The 26189-nt window shown below is 45.4% G+C and overlaps 2 protein-coding genes across 2 annotated transcripts; both read right to left on the bottom strand.

The window, feature by feature from the left end:
• Positions 1-2761: 2761 nt before the first annotated feature.
• LOC119646710 lies at positions 2762-4363 on the bottom strand. The gene has a single exon (XM_038047288.1). It carries the CDS (start codon positions 4361-4363, stop codon positions 2762-2764), a length of 1602 nt encoding a protein of 533 aa, XP_037903216.1.
• Positions 4364-17143: 12780 nt separating this feature from the next.
• On the bottom strand, positions 17144-18907 carry LOC119646716. The gene has a single exon (XM_038047294.1). The coding sequence runs from the start codon at positions 18905-18907 to the stop codon at positions 17144-17146; it is 1764 nt and encodes a 587-aa protein (XP_037903222.1).
• Between the last annotated feature and the right edge of the window lie 7282 nt (positions 18908-26189).

Genomic DNA, 26189 nt, shown 5'->3' on the forward strand with positions numbered 1-26189 from the left:
GAGGAATTTGGGGAAGAGCCCATTGTGAGTTTGCGGGAAGCCTATGGCAATACTCAGACGGCCACATTATTCAAATACACCTCAAGATTTACTCGAGCAGACCAGCTACCAATTCGAGGTGGAAATTGCCAACATTAGCGAGCCCTATAGAAACCTTCACGGTGGCGTATGGGTTACAGATTCGGCTGGTGGAGCGGCGATATGGGCATGTGGTCGACAAGTCATACAATGTACTGGGGATCAGACATACAGCGGCTTTGTGTGGGCGAAAACAAACGGGGTATATGTGTACAGCTGTTACGCCCTACCAAGCCTGACACTGCCCGAATTCGAGAAAATGCTTGACAGTCTTGTTCACGACGCAAGGGGTCGTAGTCCTGGTGACTTCAATGCTTGGGCCCGTGAGTGGGGTAGCAGAGAGACAAATGCAAGGGGCCGCAGTCTATTAGACGCTTTCGCACAGTTGGATATCATTCTGACAAACGAAGGTTATGTAAACACCTTTCAGAAAGGGGGGTCTGCCTCAATCGTAGACCAAACTTTTGTCAGCCCTGCACTGGCACGTGGTATCTCCTGGTGCGTCAGCAAGGACTACACCCACAGCGATCACCAAGCAATCTTCTTTGGGCTATGGGTGGAGTCACCGGGTAGAAGACCATCATGCCCGAAACCGAGAAAGATGTCAGGCTGGTCCGCTAAAGCTCTGGATGTGGTTAGACCCTCCTAATAAAGCAGGCGCCTTTACGGAAAGAGCTATCTATGTGGCCCAATGCATTGCCAAAGCGTGTGACGCGTCCATGCCTAGGAGGTGCTTATTCCCCAGTAGAAGACCAAACTACAGGTGAAATACTGAACTGCCGAGCTTTCGATCAGCCTGTCATCGAACCAGAAGAGCGGCTCAGAAGGCGGTAGGCAAAAAGAGCGCGCCTATAAGGAAGACGGCAAAACCCTCAAGCTGGCCATCCAACGGAACAAGAGGGAAAGCTTTAAGGAGCTCTGTTCGGAAGCGGACGTAAACCCGTGGGGGAGCGTCCAGAGAATCGTAATGGGGCGATTCATAGGTCGATCATCTCCGCAGATCACGTGCACTTCAACCTTGTTAAAAATTATACAGGGGTTATTTCCCTAGCAAGAGGAGGGCATAGACAGCTTTCAGCAACCTCTGAACGCCACGGCAATGCCGCCAGTCACCAGTGACGAGTTGCTAGATAGGAGATAACAAAGCGCCGGGTCTGGATGGCGCGCCGAATAGGGCCCATAAGCTTGCCGTGAAATCGAGGCTGAACATGTTCGCTGAGGTGTTCGTAGCGTGCATATCCGAGGGGATATTTCCTGCATCATGGAAACGACAGAAGTTGGTGCTACTGCCTAAAGCTAGCAAACCTCCAGGTGAGTCAACCTCATAAAGATCTATTTGTCTTTTGGAAGTTGTGGGCAAAATGCTAGAGCAAGCAATCTACAATAGATTACTCCCGGTTGTCGAGAGCCAGGGAGGTCTCTCAGACCGGCAGTATGGGTTCCGTAAATCCAGATCAACAATTGATGCCATCAAAATGGTTACTAGCTTGCTCGAAGATGCAATCCCCGGAAAGGGCAGTACTAGCAAATATTGCGTGGTAGGGACCCTGAATGTGAGAAATTCATTCAATTCGGCCAATTGGAACCTAATACGGGAATCTCTGGCGAAGATTGGTATTCCCGCTTATCTTGCAGCTACTGTCAACAGCTATTTACAAGAACGGAGGCTTTGGTATGACACTGATGGACCCAGGAGTACGTTATCTCTGCGGGCGTCCCACAGGGCTCCGTACTAGGCCCACTGCTGTGGAACATCATGTACAAGGCTATACTTAATCTTCCCCTTTCGGAAGAAGCCACGGTAGTGGGCTATGTTGACGATATAGCGCCGGTTGTAGTCTCAAAGCACCTCGAAGATGCTAAGTTATACTCCAGTTTGGGGAAAGGCATTGCAGGTTACATTTAATGCTAACAAACTGAGTTCAGTCTACAGAAGAACAGCCCTAAGAGTGTGCTCAGCATTCAGGACTGTCTCAGAGGATGCAGCATTCGTCATCTCTGGAATGATGCCCATTAACATCTTGGCAGATGAGATGACGAATATATATAATGCGAAGTCTATGTCTCCTTTATCGCAAACGAAGAACACTGATAGGGAGATATCTCTAAATAGATGGCGAGAGCATTGGAAAAGCTCGGGAAAACGTCGGTGGACACACAGGCTCGTCCCTGCCATCAAGGAGTGGTCGGTAAGACGACACGGTGAGATTAATTATAATTTTACTCAGTTTCTTTCGGAGCATGGAGGATATCGCCAGTACCTGTTCAGGTTAAAACTAGATATCTCACCCGATTGTCCAAACTGCGATGGAGTCCTAGAGGACCTAGAACATGTATTCTTCCACTGTCCAAGGTTTGTGGCGGAAAGAAAGAACCTAGAGGAGACTCTAGGAGGAGGTGCTCGTACCAGAGTATCTGGTGCGAAGAATGTTGGCATGTGAGGAAGACTGGGATGCGATCAACTCCATGGTCGTACCTACCCAGAGCAAACTGAGAAAAGCAGAGGAGACTAGAAAAGGGCCAAGCTAAAATGAGCGGACTCCCCCCTGCAATCAAAACCTTAAAAAAGTTTTACCACTTACAATGAAAATACGGTTGCCTTTATTTTTAATTCTGTTTATTAAATGTCCACTAAATACTCAAATTTTCCAAAAATTCACTTTTCGTTGCCACTCATTAATTTTTATGGCAAATTGTGTTTCCTTCTTAAGTTGTTGAAAGCATGCAATAAATATTTCTTCGATGTGATTTCAATGAGAAACCAAAGCAAACTACAGGAAAGTCCACAGAACAAGATGGTCCAGGCAAGGGTTAGATGGGCCACACTGATCGGTGTCGCCATATTCTCATCGGTTATTTGTCTTGTAAAGATTCCAGCTTCAACAGCCTCGTCAAAGGCGTCCTCGTACCACTTCAAATACAGACCACTTTGAAAGGTTTGCAACAGAACTCTGCTAAAAATATCCTTGAAAGGAGAATCCCTCGGCATATTGAAACCTACATGCATTGTCGCTAAGCAAACTTTAGTGTAAAGGACTAACCGTCGTTTTAGGTATTTTTGTTTCAGGAGGAAAAACAGGGCTTTATCATCTGGTACAGCGTATCCGTAAGAGTTATTAAAAAACATACGATATGCGTTGACAACATCAACTTTTGCAGGAACTATGAGATCTCGAAATTCCTGGGGCTGAATAGTGTTACGTAAAAACTCAAATTCAACCTGAATCATAAGTATCTTTAGTTTGGCTCGAATCATATCTTCTTTAGTTTCTAAGGGTGGTTGAAACATTTTTGTAATGAATGCGCTTGCTAAACGTGATCCATAGATATTTGCAATGAAAAATCCAAAAATTACTACACTAATCCTGACACACCTTTGTCTCCAAGAATTATTCCCAGCGCCGCTTCCAAATGGCTGCACTGCTAGTCCACTTACAATGTCTAACAAGGTTAATCCCAATTCAAATTTCCCGGCCATAAACTTATTTAAATATAGATTTTGAGTTAACGTAAGGATAGCGGTTACAAACAGTAGCATCCATACCTGAGAAGGAAAGGATACCAACAAATACTTAGACGGGATGATTTCTTGAGGGGCGGGAACCATAATACATTCGTCCATGAAACCAATAGGATAACTTCCGTCAGTTGGCAATCCCGCTTGAGCGTAAGGATGGATTGAAATGGAAACATTTCCATCAGAAAGTAAGTTTATTAAAGCCTCTATGTTCAGGTAGGTTGTATTTGGCATTAAATATTCTTCCAGGGTGGCATTATGCTTCTTCAAAAAAGCCAGGAATATTTTAGCTGCGTATCCTCCAAGTTTCGTTCTTCCGTTATAGTCTTTGTATCTAAATATTCGAGGTTCATCTCTTTTAATTAGAGTTGTTATGGGGAATCCATGCAAATTTTCCAGTTTATCGGGAAATATATCTCTTTGGCCGCTGATGTTCTCCACTTTCAAGGTAGGAAATGGATTATATGTAAAAACTTGATTCGAAGCACTTTCACTGTCAAATATTGCGACAACATCCAAGATCTTTTTCGTCCACATATATTCGAAATAAGGTGCAGTATCTTTGAAAGGTGTTCGCACTATGTAGTTTATCCACAAGATGGTTTTTCCACGCCGTAATATTCCCACAAAATTGGAGATGCATTTTGAGATTGACGGTAAATCCTGTTGATGTCCTTCAACCGATATAATGAAAAGATTGTTGAAATTTGACAATCTTTTTGTGTCATAACTTGATGAATTAACAATGAAAAGAACGGGTGAGCTCATTTCTTTAATGAAAGTATCACACCAGAACCGTCCTGGGCAGGGAAATATGATAGTGTGGAAATTGAACCGTTCCTGCAGATTACGAATTTGTCTTCCGCGTAAGGGGCAACCAGCGACTACTAGCACCATAGACAACACGAAAACTTTGTTAAAGAAGCCCATGTCCAACTTGTCCAGCACTTATCCAAATGACATGACAAATCAACATTCCTAATATTGTACATCGATCAATCTTTGTTTTGTTGGAATAGTCGTATAAACATACATACATTAACAGCAAAGTTGTTTATTCAATGTTTGATTAGTGTAAGCTCTTAATTATGTTTTCTGGCAATTTATTCCTTCGTCCAATATCTAACGTGTAATCACTTCAGCATTCTATTCTGGGGTTCTTCATAAAGTTAGAAAATATGAACATATATATGTACAGGAAATGTTATGTTCTACATACAGCTAACACTAATTAATTATGTTTCCTACTATAAAAGCAAGAGTCAAGGAGTGCACTGCAGGATAGACTGATGCGGAACATAGCTCCCTGAGGCCAATCTATCTCTCTCTAAGGATGAGCTGTCTCTCCTCTGGGACGATGTGTGCCTTTTCAGGGGCAAAACCTCTCGTCTTTTTTTTTTATACGTTGGAAGGTGGAAAGGTTCAAAACCTACCGCTGGCTCCTGCCATACAATTATGTGAGACTTTTACTCACTAAAACCACCTCCTTCTCCTTCGCTTACCCCGCGGGACTGCCATTTCGGTATTACATCGCGGGACAGGATCAGTTATGAACTGCGGCTTCTGTCGTTATTTGTCACTTTCCTCCGAAGCTCCTCCCTCCTCAGCAGATTGTGGATCGACTTCATTAATTTTTCCACCGCCCTCCAAGATGTTTCAGAGGCTAGCATGTAGTCCACGATATTCTCGGGTGTCAACCGTGCCTCGGCGTCAATTTCCGCCTCCGCTCTGTGTGCAGCGAACCGCGGGCAGTTAAAAACAACATGCTCCGCATCTTCCGGAACCATCTCGCATGTTGGGCAATACGGGGAGTCATCACGCCCGAAGCGATAAAGGTATGCACGGTACCCTCCGTGTCCGCTTAGGAATTGAGTTAGGTGGTAACTAACCTCACCGCATCTTCGCTTGATCCATTTAGAGACATCTGGAATAATCCTGTGTGTCCAGCGTCCTTTAGGTGAATCATCCCACCTTTTCTGCCATTCCAAAATAGAATCACTTCGTGCCAATTGCCGACGATTGGGATAAGACTCACCGATTGCATATGATGGGTCATACAGGCGTCGACCCTCATTCGCCAAGATGTCGATGGGGATCATGGCGGCTATCATACAAGCTGCTTCATCTGAAGTTGTACGGTAAGCGCATGACGTACGTAATGCGCTCAATCGGTATGGGGCTGCGATTTTTCTTCTGTTTGCTTCCACCTTCAAAGACGATGCCCAGACTGGAGCTGCATGAAGCAAGATGGAGCTAACAACTCTCGAGATCAGGAGCCGACGGCTTTGCCTAGCACCACCTATATTTGGCAACATTCTTGCCAACAATGTAGCCACTCCGGAAGCCTTGGTTGCTAAATTTTCTAGACGAGACTTGAATTTCAGTCTTTGGTCAACCATAATTCCTAGGTATTTAAGCGTTGGCTGAGACTGTATTATGTGGTCTCCAATCCTGATCTTTATCGACGTCTGCTTCCTTCGCTTTGTAATCAAAGCTACATCGGTTTTATGCTCCGCGAGTGTCAGACCAGCTTCCTCTAGCCAAGACCTGATTTCAAAAATTGCCTCGTTTGTGAGTACCTCGATCTTATCAATGTCTTGTGCGACGATAGTTACTCCGATATCGTCTGCGAAGCCAATAATTGTCACTCCTTTGGGTAGTTGCAACTTTAGAATTCCATCATACATTATTATCCACAGGAGAAGACCGAGGACTGATCCTTGTGGAACCCCGCAGGTTGTTGTATACGTCTTAGGTCCATCGTCCGAATCGTAACACAATATCCTCTCCCAGAGAAATTCCATGACTATGCGCACCAGATATTTAAGAGCACCCAATTTGGCTAAAGCCGCAATTATTTTGCTCCACTTTGCCGTATTAAAGGCATTCTTCACATCGAGAGTAACTACCGCGCAAGATTTATTGGCCTCCATTGCTTTTTCCGCAATTTGCGTCACCGTGTTGATAGCATTGACAGTTGATCTTGCCTTTCGGAATCCGAATTGCCTGTCTGAGAGACCACCCTCCCTTTCTGTGATTGGTACAAGCCTATTGAAGATGACCCGTTCGAAAAGTTTGCCGATGCCGTTTAGCAGGCATATAGGTCTATAAGACGAAGGTTCATCCAAAGGTTTATTTGGTTTCGGGATTAGGACAAGCTTCTGTTTCCGCCACTCTTCCGGGAAAATCCCATCTTTGAGGCACGTGGTAAATGTTTCCGAGAACCACCTTGGAACTGTCTTGACGGCCACTGTCAGTGCTTTATTCGGAATGCGGTCTAAACCTGGGGCTTTATTTTCGGCAATCTTCTTCGCGGCTTCCAGGACTTCTTTCGTGGTTACCTCGGGAATTTCACCGAGATTTACCTGGACAGTGGGTAGGTTCGACTCACTTGAAACGTATGGGAAGAGAGTGCTAATGATTTCCCGCAGCAAATCAGAGTTGGTGATCGGCGGTGAGCGCTTTCCCTTGATTGTTGGCATAACTGCCTTGTATGCACCTCCCCATGGGTCGAAGTCCACTTCCTTGCATAATCTCTTGAAGTGTTCGGTTTTACTTCTAGAGATGGCTGCTTGCAATGCTTTCCTCGCCTTCTTATATTGGTTGTGCAACTCTTCAGACTCAGACCGGTTTCTGCTACGTTGGCTGTGTCTTCTGGCTTTAAGGCAAACTTTACGAAGTTCTTCGATTTCGGCATTCCACCAGAAGTTGGGCATTCGTTTTTTGAGTAGCGTGCGGCGATGCAGCTTTTGTAACTTTTCAAGGACCTGCGCCACCTTTTCTCGTGCATTTCCCACCGGCATCGCTTCCTGCAGAAGTATTTCCTCGAACATTTCTTCATCAAGTTTTTTGGAGTTCCAACCCGATATCGCAGTGTTCTTGATTCGCTTTGCTCCTGTCGTACGCTCCATCTGGAAGATGATAGCCTGATGGTCACTGTGCGTATATTCCTCGCTCACATGCCATTGGAGATCCTTAGATAAAGAATCGCTAACAAAGGTGAGGTCTATTACCGATCCCATATCCCGTCTCCGAAAAGTATTGACGCCGCCAGTATTTGCCAGAACAACGTTCAAACGTGAAAATACTTCGAGCAATATGCGGCCTCTAGCATTTGTTTCGCGACTTCCCCAATCTTGGGCCCAAGCGTTGAAATCGCCAACTATTATTATTGGGTTGTGGCGGCTTGCTTCAGAAGCTAATTTTTCCAGCATCAATGCGAATTCATCTAGCATGAGGCTCCGCGCAGCGTAGCAGCTGAATACGTGAATGCCGCCTACCTTAGCCCGTGTGAATCCGTCTTCTATCCTATTGCTCGTATTTTCGATCGCTCGGTTTCCGCAATTCCAGATTGCCGCTTTGCCGCTTCTGTCTGATACAAAAGCACCAAGCCTCTCATTTACCAAGACCGTTAGTGAGTGGTGATAGCCACACCCTGTACGAGGTGAACCTATTATTAACAAAACGCTACGGATGAAGACTGAGGAGTCGAAAAACACCTCCCCCAATCCAGGGTGTCATGCGAACCGTGCCCATTGGATAGTTTGCAGTTGGGGGTATCTGACTGTATTCGAACGGAGCCTCACTGATACCTGGTCGCCTCAGTGAGTAAGTCAGACCTTACCATGCTACGGCGGGCGATGGCACGGTGGACCTCTTAACCCCCATACTCGTGGGAATCAAATGAGTACAAAAAAAGAAAAGAAAACGCAAACAAAACAAGCGGGGCCCCGTACCGCACCAAAACTGGTTAATCAGGCGGAGGCACGTCTCCGAATTACTGAGAGCCAGGTGACTACACCCTAGAAATGAGAAGTTGGGACGTCAAGCAGTGGATCCAAGGTGAGCATTGGTATACTGCGTGGACAATAGCCAACGAACACCACTGCTCAAAGAGCAGAGACCAGCAAAAGCACGTCTGAGATAAATATGTCAGACGTCAGAAAGGAGACAGGTCTCAGTGGCGCAGGTATTAAACGGTACCTGCACTATCTGTAGGAAGGCCCAGGAAGGGACCTTAAGAAGCCTCAGGATAGACCTAAGTCATTTCTACCGCAGCCGAGAAGGCGGGGAGCAGCAGAGATCAGCCCGCATGAAGGAAATGGTCCCAAAAAATTTAAACCGGAACCCAAGGGGGGATAAACCCGGGCAGGTCAGAGGTGAACACAGGACTCAGGAAGCCCGCCATTAGCTATGCCAGTGCGTTCAAGGACATTCGACTGGCCATGCTGCCAAAAATGTCTCCCGAGCAAATACTCACTCGTGAGGAGCAGGAAACCAAAGAGGACTTTGTCGACAGGGAGATGTGCAAGGGATAGAACTCGAAACTTGTGTTCACCAGGATACGCTTTCGACCAGGCCTTATACTGGAGGACTGCGCGACGAAAGACACTGCAGAGGGGGTTAGAACCATAGTTCCCCCTAATCGCCCAGAATGAAGATCTCCATACCCGACTATGGAGAGTCTTCAGAAGCAAGGTGGCGGGCAAGGGTAAACTCTTTACGATCGGGGTAAGATGACTGATCCCTGGAGGTAATCAAATGTCGAAGTTGCCATATCAACTACCTATTTGGCAACATACCCGTGCATGTGCAAAAAAAAGATCCTTTTCATTCTAAATCTTTCAGACCAATTTGCCTAATATCGTTCGTACTCAAAACGGTGGAGAAGGTCATAGACATATTAGAACTAACATTCTAAATCGCAATCCCCTACATCACTGTCAACACGCTTACCGGGTAGGACGGTCAACTGAAACTGCTCTGTATCATCTGACAGAGGTACTACGGGATGCCATAGAAACAAAAGAAATACCACTGTGTGCTTTTTTCGATATCGAAGGAGCATTCGACAACACATCGCACACAGAGATACAAGATGCCCTGAGCCGCAAGGGAGTGGGGAACACCCTGGCACTCTGGATGGGCAAAATGCTAGAAAGCAGGCAAATAGAAGTACGAACAGGTACAAATTCTATTGTCATGAACACTACTTAAGGCTGTCCACAGGGCAGGATACTATCGTCGCTGATGTCGAGTATGGTAGTGGACGAACTCCTGAACGTGCTAACAAATACTGGATGCAGGAAGGTGGGACTGCGGATCAACCCAGCCAAAACCACCATAGCACCATTCACTAGGAGGCGTAAGCTTGATCACCTGAGAGCCATAAGATTACATGATATGGAGGTGAAACGAGAAACAAAAGTCAAATATTTGGGAATTACGCTAGACCAAAAATTACTCTGGAAGACACATGTCGGAAACACTTGTCGGGCAGCCACAAGGACTCTGATGGCTTGTAGATGCATAGCTCCGAACTCAGCACACAAGTCAGGGAATTATATAAGCTCCAAAGACTGGCTTGCCTGTGGATTAGTGGGGCAATGAGGACATGCCCAACGGCATCTCTGGAGGTCTTTCTGGGATTAACCCCTCTCCATCTGCACATACAGATGCAGGCAAGGAGAGCAATATTCAGGATGGCCGGAAGTATCAGTGAGGCGGGGAGCTGCCTAAACCGAAGGAAGATTGATATTCTTTCTAGGCGATAGCTCGAATTACCGATACCAAAGGATAACATGACAACGAGGTTTCACTTCGATGAGAAGAGAGTGTGGCTGCGACATACAGCTTAAACCAGCAACTGATTACTTGGTACACTGACGGATCCCTCACAGCAGAGGGAGCGGGTGCCGGTGTCATTGGTCCAAGGAAAATGTACTTTGAGCCAATGGGTAGATACACTAGCATATTCCAGGCGGAATCCAGTCCATAGACAAATGTGTCTCCTTTAATCTCCGGAGGAACTACAGGGGGTAGAACATAGCTATTCTACCCGATAGCCAAGCAGCGCTCAAGGCACTTAGGTCCAACCAGGTGAACTCCAAACTGGTGTGGGAATGCCTTGAGAGACTGAATACACACGGCTCGTCCAAAATGGATACTTTGGTTCCAGGCCATGCTGGGTTGGAAGGCAACGAGGCAGCAGACGAGCTAGCCAAGAAGGGAGCAAGGATGCCCTTACACGGGCCAGAACTTCACACAGGAGCACTATCTGCGAATCTCGCTCAGGAACAATTTGAGCATATTCCTTCGAGCTCGACCGACTATAGAGTTGATGTTCAACTCAATGATCTTAACATTCACGGTTCGATATTATAAGGATGAACATCGTATTGAAAATCAACATGTGCTGCGGGGATTCCTTAGCAAAAGTTCGGAGGTACGGGATGGCTTGGTTGGAAGCTACATGTGTGGTCGGGTGGCTTGGGTTTCCGCCATGTAATGCGTCAACGAAAGACAATAAAAGCCGAGTGAAAGATGGCGTTGAAATCACATGCATTCAAGTGGGTGGGATTGGGTTGGTCCGGTAAGAAGGGGCGGTCCTCTTCGGCATCACTTTGGCAAAGTTAGGGCACTGCAATAGTTGGCGAAGTGGTCGCTTGCCCTACAGTTTACGCACTTTCGTTTGGCATCTTGGAACATTCACCTGCCTCGTGTATGCCGTCACATTTGACGCGACGATGTTGGAGGTAGCAGTGCAGTCTCAGATGACCGACTCGCTGCCAGTTTTTGCACTGCAGAATCTCCGCTCGAGTGATTTTTATCGCCTTTACTGAGGTAAGATCGTACAACTCCAAGGAGTCGTCAAAGGTGATTAGCCTAGATTCGATGTGACGAAGGGTTTGACAGACAGTACACTGGAGACATATTGGGCCTCCGTATCCTCTGTAATTTCCTGTGCGGAGTACGTACCGCGAATAATAAGTGATGTGACTTTTTTCCGACGAGAGTCTTGTAGTCACCGCGAATTTACGAATCTCATTAACATTTTTCTGAATTAATTTGCTCAAATAATGCATTCCATAATGTGAAATTACTCTAATGTTCGCCACAGATTGCACATTATTAAATGCATTCGGGCGAATTGATCTTAACAGAGGGAAATGATTTGCCGCATCCGTAGGCGCACGCACATGTTGCTGCAACATGAACTCTCGCAGTTCAACCGAGTTCGAGGCGAGCGTAGCGGCGTCGAGACCGGTTCGTGGGTGGAAAGCTGATCAACGACCGGTGGGATTTCAAAATTTCATTTGTGTGTGCCGGAGCCGTAGAGAGTAGAGTTAGAGGTAATTTCATGATCTCCCGAATTTCGACTTTGGGCAAGGAGGAAGGTAAGTTTCCTTTTCCAAAATTCGAAGAAGTATATTGGCTTGAGGAATGATTCCATCCTCGTAATATGTAATTTATATAAGACAAGAATTGGAAAACTCTGCGAATCGGAAGGAAAAGTTAGCGGAAAACGGAATGATTGACGTGGAGGCGTAGTCGGCATGTCGGGGAATTGGTTTGCTGAGGTAGCGGTGCAGAGTTTGGGATATTATAACGACGATAAGTTTTGGGAAATTTGTGAATGGGCGTGAGGCGGCAGGATAAAAAGCCACAGAAAACATAGTCTGCCAAGAGAACGTAATTCACGAACGGCAAAACGGTTGTCAAAGAGGAGCTTGCTTTGTGATAAATATGCGGTGCGGACCCATGCATTGGCATAGACACGTTAATTTTGTAATAATGACACGTGAGGGATCAAAGCACTCCAAGGATCCCCTCACATTCCCGAGTCTGGCTAGCACAGAGGCGTGCACAAATGAGTCAACCGAGCACTTTGATGGAGCTTCAGTCTTTGGAACCTATGTCTTTGGAGCTTCACGGTCAATTTCGCCAACTTTTTAGGTTTCTGGGTTAGCTCTCCCCTCTAGGTCTTCTTCGGCCACTCAGGATGATCGTCTGATCATCCTACTTCCTTTAGGTTCAATACAAATATGTCAAGATCTTAGTCTTTTTCTTCACAAAGAAGCTGTTTGTTCCGGTGTAGTCCTCTTTAGATTTGAAGAGTATTTGGTAGTTGGAGTTTCCTAATTTCTTCACCACCATCCTCAGTTACGGCATTGAAAATGGTAGTCTCTGTCATCCTGAAATTTTCCACGGGCTCGATCATAACAATCGGAGCAATTTAAGTACTTATCAACTTCATCCAAGGGACCTGTGGCAGTTATTGTTAAGGCTTGGATTTTGTTGGGGTTTTCTGTTTACTGTTTGATATCAACGCAGAAGTTGCTTGGTCTGCAGTTCGCTGATTTGATAGTTGCCTCTAGTCAGACAAAGGTCAGACTGCACGCCCCACATTAAGGCCTTGTTATTAGATAGAGCCTCTTCCAACTTGATCAGTAGGCAGGCCTTTGCTTTGCTTCCTTAGGGCAACTATCTCATCTTTAGCGTTTCTTTGCTCGGCCCCAGTTGCTCCATCAGAATTGTTGGCAGTGTCGGCCTCTCTGTTTGCAGTCACAGTGGAGTTTCGTCGCCGTCACCAATTGATATGCAACTCTCATTAAGCGCGGCCAAACTACTTTTGTAACTTTGTTCTCAAATTTTTTTTTCCACGCCGTTTCGCATTTTTCCTTGACGATTTTTGTAGTGATCAAAGTACTGCTCAATGCCCCCAATGTAGTTTGATTATTGCTACAGAATGCGATGCGCCTACCTTTCAGACGGTGTAGAAGACTTCAGTATATCCTGACACGCATTCTTCTGGATCGTCCCAGTTTTCTCTTCGTTTCAAGATAGTATCATACCTTCTACCAAACAGATGTATGGGGATCTGCAGATCGGACGGCATTGCGAAAACTAGATTCAGTTCTCTCAATGACTTTTTCAATGCTCTGCGCCCCCCACGTCCATTATTTTTCCATACATCTGATCGAATTATTCTGTGAGCTGCTCTCATTGCAGTGCTCTGAATAAACATAAGGTGTGACAGCTCGTTTCATCTTTATGTCTACATGTTTGTTCCAAAGAAATTTTTTGTCTAGAGTGACTGCCAGATATTTCACTTCTTCGCAGAGTTGAAGGGTAGTACCCTTCATCTCTCGAAGGCAAAAACCATTCAGTTTCATCCTTTTTGTAAATAATACCATTGTGTTTTTTTGTGGATTTACTGAAAGTTCATGCCTGAGACACCAACTGTCAATCAAATCAACGGCGCATTGTGTATTTCTACACACCATTCCGAGATCCTGACCAAAGGCCAGCACAGCCACGTCATCCGCATATGCTTGAACTTGTGTTGGCAGATTTTGCAGTTTACAGAGTAGTGAGTTGATCAGCATATTCCGCAGAAGTGGCAATAGTACACCTTCTTGAGAGCAGCTTGTCGTCGCTTCTGTTGTTAAGTAGCGATTAACACCCACTTCAGCACACAACAATCTCTGCGTTAGCCTACCGTAGATCTACTTTATTAGAATTTCGTCAACACCATGCTCTTTGGCGGCATTATAAAGCTTTTGGAAGTGCGCACAGTCAAAAGCCCCCTTAATGTCCACGAACACCCCCATCGCGTACTCGCCTTTTAGAACTGGGTCCTCTATCTTTGAAGAGTGAAGAGCAGACTCATAGGCCTTTTCACGTTGGTAAGCATATTGGTTTTCATTTAGTGGGTGCGACCTTAGTGCTTTCTAGCGAATGTGACCCTCAACCAAACTCTCCAAACATTTCAGCGAAAATGATGTCAGGCTGATTTGCCTCAGGTTCTTTCGATTTGAATAGTCATCTTTGCCAGGCTTTGGTATGAGAGACTACCTTCACCTTTTGCCAAATGGAAGTTACGTATTCCGTATTTCTTAGAAGTTGTTCTAAGTGCATCGGTGGGTAGATGCCATCCATGCCAGGTGCTTTGAAATGTTCAAATGATCGCATAGCAATTCTCGCCATTTCATTGGAAATAACCGCTCCCGCAGTGTCCGAATTCCCCTTGCAACACCTTCGTGCTGAAGGGTTTGCAGAAACCGCCAATTCACTTCTTCGCACAACTGACACCTGTTCTCCCGGGCAGAGGCAACTATGACATTTCTCCTCTTACCATTAACCTGTTAGTGTAAGTTGACCGCAAGTTGGTCCTGGGAACATATTCTGTTAAAACGAACCCATGGCTCTTGAACCAGAAGTATATAAGGACAGTCTTGGAACTTACCAGCTTTGTTGCCAGTATATAGGAAGGAGCTTTGGCATGCTGCCGGTTGGTTTGACTACCTCTTATGTGTGTAGCCATATGTGCAGTCTAATATAAAATTCGAGATTACCAGCTTGTCCTCACCTTCCGCTTGCGCCCAATTTCTCCGGATATCACCACACTTGGTGGAGTAGCAACGTCCATGTCCTCATTCCCAAGCAACTTCGCCTTCTTTCGCAGTGCCTTCCGTTGTTGTCGGCAAGAAGATCTCCTAGGTTCACGGATTCTGGGCTGCATGGATCTCTAGCTTACCAGCTTCTCTTACTTCCTTTTTTTTCGGGTACAGGCGGAGAAGAAGGTTCTGACAGACAAGCCTATAGTCCCTTCTCTTATACGGTGTAATGATAGGAGTGGAGATAGGAGATCAGGTCGATCATCCTTAGTGGCCGATAACGACCTAGAGGGCAGAGCTATCCCAAAAATCTAAACAAATTGGCGAAATTGACCGTGAAGGTCCGCCCACAAAGATTGAAGCTCCATCAAAGTGCTCGGTTGACACGTTCTTGCACGCCTCTGTGCTAGTCAGGCTCGGGAATGTGGGGGGGGGGGGGGGTCTTTTGAGCGTTTTGATCCCTCACGCTTCATTACTCAAAACAACGTGCCTTTTTCGATGCGTGGGTCCGCACCGGATTTTAAACTCGACCTTAGTACGGATTTCGCGACGGCCTATCGAAGGACAAACAGAACGCGAACTAAGTTGGAAATTAAAAGAAAAAAAAACGGCTCGATCGCGCGCGTGGAGCCGTAAGTCTCCGGACCCAAGTGCTGCGATCAAGGAGGGGAAGATCCGCGACGGTTCACTGTCTCAATGATCGTCTCTTCCGCCTCAGATCCGGTATGAGGCGCGGCCTCTGAGGTTCCCACCCTACCTCAACATCCTCAGGCCAGTTATTACTTTGAGGATGTCCCTTTTAAAACAGTTCCGCGGGGGGGAAGGAGTATTAGAAAGGGAGGAAGTCCTCAAACCACTATCACTTTATTCAATCTTCATTATTGTTGCAATTTCATAGCAGTTATTCATAACAAATAAAAATGAAAATAAAAATAAACATTTGATAAAATTTAAAGAAGAAAATAGTAATAATAAAAAAAAAGAAAAATAAATAAAAATAAAAAGAAAATAGAAAGAAAATAAAAACAAAGACTCACCCACGTCGTCACTCCGAGCTCGGTTGGCAGCTGGTTTACAAAGTTCTAAATCAAAATTGGTTAAAGAAAAGATTATAAACAAAAATTAGTTTCAATTATATTGAAATATTATTATCTGGCGTATTGCTTTATTTCTTACAGAAACGATCAATATATTATGGTAGAATCCGCACGTTTATTAGTTGTTCAAAATTTGTCTTTCTCTATTAACTAAAATTTTTCCGAAATTTCACCACTACGCCCGAAAATTACACGCAATCCCGTCACACAAATTCATCTTAGCAGGTTTCAACCCAAATCCATAGGCAAAATTCTGGACAGACGCAGGCAAAATCGAGAGAAAATTCCTCAAGGAACACTCCCAATACACTTCTAATGACGGCTGACCAAAAGCCATGTCACGATTCCCTATTTTCCTTCCAACTCCTTCGTCTTCCCTTCTTCTCCGCTCCAGCACCTCCTTCCTTCCACCTGTCCACCTACTCCAACGCCAAATCTCCAACCCAAATCCAAAACTCTTTCTTCTCCTTTTCCTTTGTTTTACTCAGCTCCTCGACTTCAACCGCAAATTCCAACTCCCCCGTCCTTTTTCTCGGCCCCGCTTCTATTCCCGCCACATAGCCTTTCTCACTCGCTAGGCAATGTTGCGGCAATATGCGCATGCGCCTGCGGATGCGGCAAATCATTCGCCTCGTGTCAAGATCAATTCGCCCGAATGCATTCAATAATGTGCAATCTGCGGTGAACATTAAGGCAATTGCACACTATTAAATGCATTGTTTAAGCAAATTAATTAAGAAAGAGCCGAATGAGATTCCGCTCCCGTCGCGCAGCCGCGGTCACTACAACGGCTGAAGTCTCCTTCTGCCGAGCCTCCCTCTCCCGTGTTTTAGAAGAGCTAGTCAACGGTGTCATCAACACGCAGGCCGCAGTCAGATTTCCAGTTCCTCTCATTAAGGGAGTTGCTGAACTATCCTTTTTGGCTGACCGCGCCGTAGACACCGGATGTAGGTTTTCCACTGAAGAGGAGAGCCTGTCTTCCACATATTTTTCCGTGGGGGAACATGAATCAGGTGAGGCCTCCAAACTCCATGCCTCGGTCATGACTTAATTTCTCGAAGTCTGTGACTTCTAACCACTTGGTGAGTTGCATTCCTTTGTTTAAACTATCACACGCTCCCCCACCACGACAAGGTGGTGTCGAGGGAGAGGTAATTTCCTGTAATAATCGCATCATTATTAGGGAAAATACAGTTTCCATTATAATGCATATAATTCTTTTTATTAATCAATTTTTAACAAATACATTTTTCGTTGCTACTTATACACTTTTATGGCAAATTGTGTTTCCTTCTTAAGTTGTTGAAAGCATGCAACAAATATTTCTTCGATGTGATTTCAATGAGAAACCAAAGCAAACTACAAGAAAGTCCACCGAACAAGATGGTCCAGGCAAGGGTTAGATGGGCCACACTGATCGGTGTCGCCATATTCTCATCGGTTATTTGTCTTGTAAAGATTCCAGCTTCAACAGCCTCGTCAAAGGCGTCCTCGTACCACTTAAAATACAGACCACTTTGAATGGTTTGCAACAGAACTCTGCTAAAAATATCCTTGAAAGGAGAATCCATCGGCATATTGAAACCTACATGCATTGTCGCTAAGCAAACTTTAGTGTAAAGGACTAACTGTCGTTTTAGATATTTCTGCTGGAGAAGGAAGAGCATTGCTCTGTCATCTGGTATAGCGTACCCGTAAGAACTATTAAAAAACATACGATATGCTTTCACTACATCAATTCCTGCAGGAACTATGAGATCTCGAAATTCCTGGGGGTGAATAATGTTACGTAAAAACTCAAATTCAACCTGAATCATAAGTATCTTTAGTTTAGCCCGAATCATGTCTTCTTTAGTTTCTAAGGGCGGTTGAAACAACTTTGTAACGAATACGCTAGCTAAACGTGATCCATATATACTCGCAATGAAAAATCCGAAAATTGCCACACTAATCCTGACGCACCTTTGTTTCCAAGAGTTATTCCTAGCGCCGCTTCCAAATGGCTGCCATACGAGTGCACTTGCAGTGTCTAAGAAGGCTAGTCCCAATTCAAATTTCCCGGCCATAAATTTATTTAAATATAGATTTTGAGTTAACGTAAGAATAGCGGTTCCAAACAGTAGCATCCATACCTGAGAAGGAAAGGATACCAACAAATACTTAGACGGGATGATTTCTTGAGGGGCTGGAACCATAATACATTCGTCCATTAAACCAATAGGATAGCTTCCGTCAGTTGGCAATCCCGCTTGAGCGTAAGGATGGATTGAAATGGAAACATTTCCATCAGAAAGTAAGTTTATTAAAACCTCTATGTTCAGGTAGGTTGTATTTGGCATTAAATATTCTTCCAGGGTTGCATTATGCTTCTTCAAAAAAGCCTGAAATATTTTCGCACCGTATCCTCCAAGTTTCGTTCTTCCGTTATAGTCTTTGTATCTAAATATTCGAGGTTCATCTCTTTTAATTAGAGTTGTTATGGGGAATCCATGCAAATTTCCAAGCTTATCGAGAAATATATCTCTTTGGCTGCTGATGTTCTCCACTTTGAATGAAGCAAATGGATTATAAGTAAAAGCTTGATTCGAAGCACTTTCACTGTCAAATATTGCGACAACATCCAGGATCTTTTTCGTCCACATATACTCGAAATAAGGTACAGTATCTTTGGAGGGTGTTCGCACTATGTAGTTTATCCACAAGATGGTTTTTCCACGCCGTAATATTCCCAAAAAATTGGAGGTGCATTTTGAGATTGACGGTAAATCCTGTTGATGTCCTCCAACCGATATGATGAAAAGATTGTTGAAATTTGACAATCTTTTTGTGTCAAAACTTGATGAATTAACAATGAAAAGAACGGGTGAGTTGATTTCTTTGATGAAAGTATCACTCCAGAACCGTCCTGGGCAGGGAAATATGATAGTGTGGAAATTGAACCGTTCCTGCAGATTACGAATTTGTCTTCCGCGTAAGGGGCAACCAGCGACCACTAGCACCATAGACAACACGAAAACTTTGTTAAAGAAGCCCATGTCCAACTTGTCCAGCACTTATCCAAATGACATTACAAATCAACATTCCTAATATTGTACATCGATCAATCTTTGTTTTGTTGGAATAGTCGTATAAACATACATAAATTAACAGCAAAGTTGTTTATTCAATGTTTGATTAGTGTAAGCTCTTAATTACGTTTTCTGGCAATTTATTCCTTCGTCCAATATCCAACAAGTAATCACTTCATCAATCTATTCTAGGCTTCTTCATAAAGTTAGAAAATATGAACATATATATGTACAGGAAATATTTTGTTCTACATACAGCTAACGCTAATTAATTATGTTTCCTACTATAAGGGCAAATATGTACCTATTCTAATTAATTATTGTAGATACGAGTATTCTTTATATGAACCTGGGTATGTCTGTGGGCAAGCTGTGGTTGCACGCTCAGGTTGCGGTGAGTTCAGTTCTAATCCTAGCTAATTTTTGTTGACAGCATTTCCTTTATTGTGCATCTTCTTGTTTTTTTTTTTAGTCTTTGCCCATTCACAAGACAGGTCAACTCATCTGGATCGATTGGCGTCATTTTCTGCTGTCAACAGTCTGATCTGGTTGCAATCACGGGGCTTTCAAATCCCCATCCAGCATATGAAGCTACCGACCGGCCTTTTGGTCGTTTACCATCAACTTCGATGTGCAGACCAATCTTGACAAGTGGATTCTCGACGCCTCTTTCGCAATGACTGTTTAAAGTCGGTGCAACCCTATATCGACAGCGACTATTCTCATTTCGGATGTGTTCGAGGCATGTTACACCATGTTAGTCCAATGCAACATATTCTTTCCATTACCGCGGGCCGCCGTTGATTGTTTTTTATAGTCAGCCAACACTAAGAACCGTAGAAAGTCACCGTCAGTACGGCAATACGGTAACTGTTCACAAACAACACCAGTTATGGAAAGCCACTTCATCCAGGCTGCGCGAATGCGTGAAGCACTTTTATAACACAGTTATCCATTGACTGATAAACCCTACCATATTATAATATTTACATAACATGTTGGTCTCAAGCCCAGCTAAAGGAGGAGAATTTGAAGCAAGGGTTTATGATGCATACATAGCGTGAGGACGTAAGTAAATTAGCCCAAGCAACACAAATACATGTCTGCACGCTAATCATTACCACCCTCACTGCAAGCACCGACGAACTCGCAAGAGCACTTCGGAAAAATCGGATTGATATCTGCGCTGTACAAGGAACCCGATGGTGTGGTGTCAAAAGCTGCGACATAAAACGCGAACGCGCTGAAAATGGTTATAAACTTCTCTATTTTGGTAGCCCAAACACTCAATACGGTGCTGGCATTGTCATCTCAGAAGATATCCGTGGCGCCATTTAAGAAGTCGAACGATTTGATGACCGGCTTATATCAGCTGATAGCACTATTCACTTCTTCACCCGAGAAAAGTGCCTTCTGGTAACTTCTCCATGTAAAGACCTGCAACGTGCTGGCTGATGACTATATCATCATTGCAGACCCGACGACCTGTGGACCTGGTGCCATGGAGGAAAGGTTTTTGGGTTTTCTAATGTGCTAGCATCTTACGGAATTGAAGGCGTTTCTGATATCAATCGTTATGAGGAGGACTATACGTCAAGATTGGCGGCTCTGCGCCTCGGTTCGATGAACCGCATCTACGAGCTTCATAATAGCATTCACTGTGGATCTCCCTGTTCTGAACCTAAACTACCTTGGGGATAAGTCCCCGGCAGTGCGGATCACTTCGGCGAGTCTACTTCTGATGAACTTCTCGAGCACTTTGCCGGCCGTGTCAAGCATACACAGCGGTCGGAATGCAAACGACAGCTTCGGGTCTCCTTTATCCTTGCTGATCCGCGCGAGTCTGGCCAACTTCCAGCGACAAGGAAAAATGGCCTCCTTCAAGCAAGCGGTGAACGTCTCAAACAGCAATTCTGGCCTTTGGCGGAACACCAGTTTATAAGTTTCCGCCGGGATGCCATCAGGACCTGGCGCCTTCTGGTTTTTCATAGTCAGAACCGCTTCTTCGAGCTCTCTCATTGTGAAAAGCCGGCAATCATCAACGCTTTCCGCGCTATTAACATCAACCCGTACAGAATGTCTGGGGAACAATGCCTATCGATTTTCCTCGTGACAAGCTTATAGTCAAGTCCCCAAGGGTCCTCATTCACCTCGTTGATAAGGTTCTCCCAGCAGCGAGTTTTGCTTTTATGCGTTACGGAATCTCCTTTTTGCGGACCTATACTGTGCCTTTATGGCGCATGTCTCCTCTTTGGCGTGCATACGTGGTGTCAAACGGCGGAGTTTATGACACTCCCTCCGTAGGTCGGCAATTTCTGCCGTCCACCAGTACATAAAAGGCTTGCCACGGCTAGGGCCCCTCCGAGGCATGGAAGCCTCACACGCCGTCGTTAACAGATTTATCACTGAATTTACGGCAGTGTCAGCTGCGAAGCTACCACCCTCCGAAGTGCCCTCCAGCGTCGCTCGGCCTGCTGCAAAAACTTCAACGAACTTCCTGATGTTCACCCTCCGACATTCCGATAAGTCTTCCAGGTCTCGCCACCTGTCCACCGACGCAAAAGTGATGTCAGGAATGCTTCCTTCACAACCTGGGCACCGAATAGTTGGCGTGGATCCGGTGATTAGAAGCTCAAGCTCGATTCTCGCCCCTATTTCTAGAATCCGTTTCCTTCTGGAGTCTGACTGAGGCATGCCCCATTCAAAGGACCTAGCATTAAAATCACCGCCTACCAGGATTCGTCCCTCCGTGCTCAAAACGGTGTCCTCCAAAGCATCAATCCGGAGCCGAAAGTCCGGCATCGTCTCGTTTGGCGTCAGGTAAACGCTAAAAATTGTTACTCCTAAACACCTGATCCAAAGGAACCCGTTCCCTCGGCCTTCGTTCGAATGACCGCCAATCAAGCGCTGCGCGGTTTCCCATGGAGAAACAAATTGAAAAGTATCGCCTTCTTTACATTGGATTTCTGGATCTGGGGAAAACGCTTGAACATGTGCCACGCGAGCTCATCTGTTATGCTCTACGTTAACACCTTGTAACAAAAGAACTCGTGCACTGGATTCAATTGCTCTACCACGATCCGAAAAATGCACTTCGAAGTGTGGCGGTTGTATCGAAACCGCTTCGTGTCTCTTCTCTTCACAGGACATCCAACGTCTAGCGGCCTATACATTTCCTTATGTAGATGATGTTTTCCCAGCGTCTCATGGTAAAGCTGATATCGAGAAACTTGTCCAAAATGGAATGATTGCCTCATGCAGCACGGTCTCAGATTGAATCCGAGTAAAATAGCATTTTTACGACCATGAAACAGGCATTATCACCATCAGTGGCAGTAGCCTGCCCAGAACTGAGCGATTTAATAATCTCGGGTCAATGCTATTAGCCAATGAAGAACTCTGTTATGAAATTGGTTTACGCATTAGCGGGGTCAAACAATGGACTGCAGGATAGGCTGATGCGAAAGATGGCCTTCTGGGAACCAATCTATCTCTCCCTGGAATTGATATGTGGCTCTCCAGAAGCCAAGCTTCGCGTCTACCAAGACCGTTAGTGGGAGATGATGATACCCTGTACAAGGCGACCCTACTATTAAGAAAATGCTAGATATTCAAACCGAGTGGTCGAAAAACACCTCTCCCAATTCAGGTTGTTATGCGAACCGGGATCATTGGATAATTTGCAGCCGGGGTAATCGACTGTATTCGAACGGAGCCTCATTGATACCTGGTCGCCTCAGTGAGTAATCTTTCCTTATCGTGGTACTGGGGGCTATAGTACAGGGGACCTCCTAACCCGCATACTCATGGGATTCAAATCATTATACAATATGAGGACACAAAAAGGACATAAAATAAACAAGCGGGACGGGGTCAACGGCGCAACAATCGATATTCGGTCTAGGCCTGTTTAGTAAGGAAACCTGGACTCCATACCGCACACAAACTGGCCAATAAGTCGGAGGTAAATCTCCAGAACATTGAGAGCCAGGTGACTACACCCAAGACGGGGGAAGTAATGAAGCTAAGGTCAACATTGGCCCATTGCGAAGACCGCAACAAACAAAGGTCCTCGCTCAAAATGCAGGGATCGGCAAGGGTACATCTGAGAGACCTGGGGAAGGAAACAGGCCTCAGTAGCGCAGGTTCTAAATGGTATCTCAAAGCAGACCTAAGACTTCAGAATCAGAGCCACGAGAGCGGGGAGCGGCCATCGGGGTTGATAGCAGAAACCAGCAGACGCGCCGTTAGCTATGTTAATGCGGTAAAGAGCATTCGACTGGCCATACTCCCGAAGTATTTCCAGAGCAAATATTTACCCGTGAGGAGCAGAAAATAATTGACATAATAATTGTCAAGGAAAGTATATTTCCGAGTTATCATAACCTCGACAGATGCAGAATTTTACCTAATACAAGCACTAAGTGGCAAGCATTTAGGCTCAGACGATCCTACTTATGATAAAGGGGCGCTGGCGGTGGTGCACTTATGTGTGGTTTGAACCAAACTGTGCGAGAATCAAGTCGAGGACGTCAATACAATACTTGTAGCTGACAATATTATGGGAACTACAACCACCCGCTCGAGACGCAAAATTCCTTCCTAATACATGCTGCAAGCAGAACTATCAAGTACTGCTTGCGACTCATGTCCGTAAACCGAACATGCTCCCGTGATCTGCCCACGCTTGTATGTAAGGTTTTGATGAATCACCTTACATACACCATTATGCCTGTTCGCGTGTTGCACCGATGTCATAACAGTGCAGCCAGAACGGTGAACCACACATTCTGCTCTGGTCGTTCTCCGTTCTTTTATTATGAGCCACCTCCGATGCCACGAGGCAGGTTCATCCGCTCCACGGCAGAGTTTGGATGATGCATTCAGAATTTGTGGTCGTAGCAGTCCGTGTCCGCCGCTGGACGTTCTCCAGATCGGTCTCCGTTCACGGCAATATTCCGAATGCATAGGCCAGGGATAGCGAATACATTTTATGTGCTTATTTTATTCTCCCCGAAAAATGCGGTTTCCGTACCAGCTTGATGCGTCCCTCAGATTTCCAACTCGAGCATGGGTTCCTTGCAGAATTCCTAGATGCTTGTAGAAGTCAGTCGGTCGGCTTGGATTCAACACTAGTCTAATCCAAATACTATTCGAATACGGCTGAATATGTATATTATTCACAGCAGACTTCTAAGATACCAGCATACAACTCCATTTAAGTACATCAAGTGTCCTGTGAGGAGTGGCCAGATCTCCCATCAGGCGCGACCCCAGCTGGCGGATTGGGGCATACCTATTGATGTGTAAATATGTGTTCATGCACTTTTCTGACTGTGCATGGGCTAGTGTTTGCTCATCTCTGGTGCTCGGACCAAAATGGCTATGGGAAGGATACCCAGAACATAAAACCACCATGGAAGACGAGAGAAGGAGTAAACTTACGGTGCAGGGGCTCGGAACCCCAGTACCGGCGGCTTTTGGGAGTGAGCAAGCGGGCTCCCGGCCGTCGATATCCCTCGACCGCAGTGCCTCAGTGGTGGACAACTTGGCCACCTTAGCATATAATGTTACAAGTGATTTGGATCTGGAGAAGGAGGTGTTCAAGCGAAGTACGACCTTACCGAGAACACCAGTAGAAGGAACAACCAAGGATGAACTGAAGACGGACCGTTGAAAGCTGTGACAACACCCACCGCATGTGTTCAAGATGCTCGACAGAGAGGTGTTCCAAGAACAAGGAAAAGATCCATTCAGAAGAAGCTCGTCAACTTTGAAATCTCCACCAACGACAAAGACGATAAAGGATAAAGTGCAGGCAAGGTCAATAAACGCCAAAAGTGAAGGAGCGTATAAAAAGAGCAATCCTGTCGGGGCTTATAGGGAGCAGAGTCCCGATCCGGAGGAATTACCCTTTATCCAGCTTGGAGCAAAAATAGTTGAGCTGTCCGAGTTCATCAAGGACAAGCACAACGTGCACCAAGCCATAAAGAATATGGTGAGGGCTATTAGAGTCCTCTATAACAGATCGCAGATGGAGGAAAAGAACACAAAGAATACGCCGAACCCCGCTGTGCCAACAGTCTCGCAGGCGACCCAAGTGACGCTTAACCGTTCTACCACTGAATCAAGGTGAAATAAACGAGTACGTGAAAAGGAGGGAGATCCTTTAAAAAATCACCAGGCGCCTAAGAGGAAAAAAGGTGGACAGGACATTCTAAAAACCAGCACCAACAGCTCAGAAGGTGGAAAGCGTACAGCGAATGAAGGAAAGTCGACCAGCGTTCCGAAGCCCAAGAAGAACGAAAACGATGGATGGACTAAAGTTACCAACAAAAAAGGAAAACGAAAAGCAAAAGTCCGAACTCGCCCAGATGCAATTGTTATCTCCAGTAAGGGCAATCTGTCCTACGCGGAGATACTCAAAAAGGTCAAAGCTGATCCCGACCTAAAAGATCTGAGCGGAAATGTGAACAGAATCCGAAGAACCCAGAAAGGGGATCTCATGTTCGAGCTGAAAAGATCCAGCGGTGGCAAAACTGATGACTTTCGCACTCAAGTGAAAAACTCACTTGGGGAGAATGCTGCAGTGCGTGCTGAAAATCATCCAGGGGTTATTCCCCCAGCAAGAGGAGAGCACCGACGTATTCTAACCACCTCTGAATGTGACGGCAATTCCTCCAGTCACCAGAGACGAACTGCTGGAGGTCTGCGGCAGAATAGGAGACAATAAAACGCCGGGCCTGGACGGAGTACCGAATAAGGCCCTTAAGCTTGCCGTGAAATCCAGAGTTGTTCGAAGCGTGCATGTCCGAGGGAATATTTCCAGCGGTATGGAAGCGGCAGAAGTTGGTGTTTCTGCCTAAGCCTGGTAAACCTCCAGGTGAACCATCCTCATACCGACCCATATGTCTTTTGGACACGGTGGGGAAAATGTTAGAGCGGATAATCTATAATAGATTACTCCCGGTAGTTGAGAGCCAAGGCGGCCTTTCAGATCGGCAGTATGGGTTCCGTAAAGCCAGATCAACCATTGATGCCATCAAATTGGTTACTGGCTTGGCCGAAGATGCAATCCACGGAAAGGGTGGTACGAGCAAATATTGCGTGGTAGTAACCCTGGACGTGAAAAATGCATTCAATTCGGCTAATTGGAATCTAATAGCGAAATCCCTAGCGAAGGTTGGTATTCCCGCCTATCTCGCCGCAATTGTCGATAGTTATTTAACTGAAAGGAGGTTCTGGTACG

Source organism: Hermetia illucens, chromosome 1 (genome assembly GCF_905115235.1).
Source record: "Hermetia illucens chromosome 1, iHerIll2.2.curated.20191125, whole genome shotgun sequence".
In the NCBI taxonomy this organism is placed as follows: Eukaryota; Metazoa; Arthropoda; class Insecta; order Diptera; family Stratiomyidae; genus Hermetia; species Hermetia illucens.

Excerpts from the sequence above, each read along its gene's own strand:
- LOC119646716 (XM_038047294.1), bottom strand. The coding sequence starts at position 18,907 with ATGGGCTTCTTTAACAAAGTTTTCGTGTTGTCTATGGTGCTAGTGGTC.
- LOC119646710 (XM_038047288.1), bottom strand. The coding sequence starts at position 4,363 with ATGAGCTCACCCGTTCTTTTCATTGTTAATTCATCAAGTTATGACACA.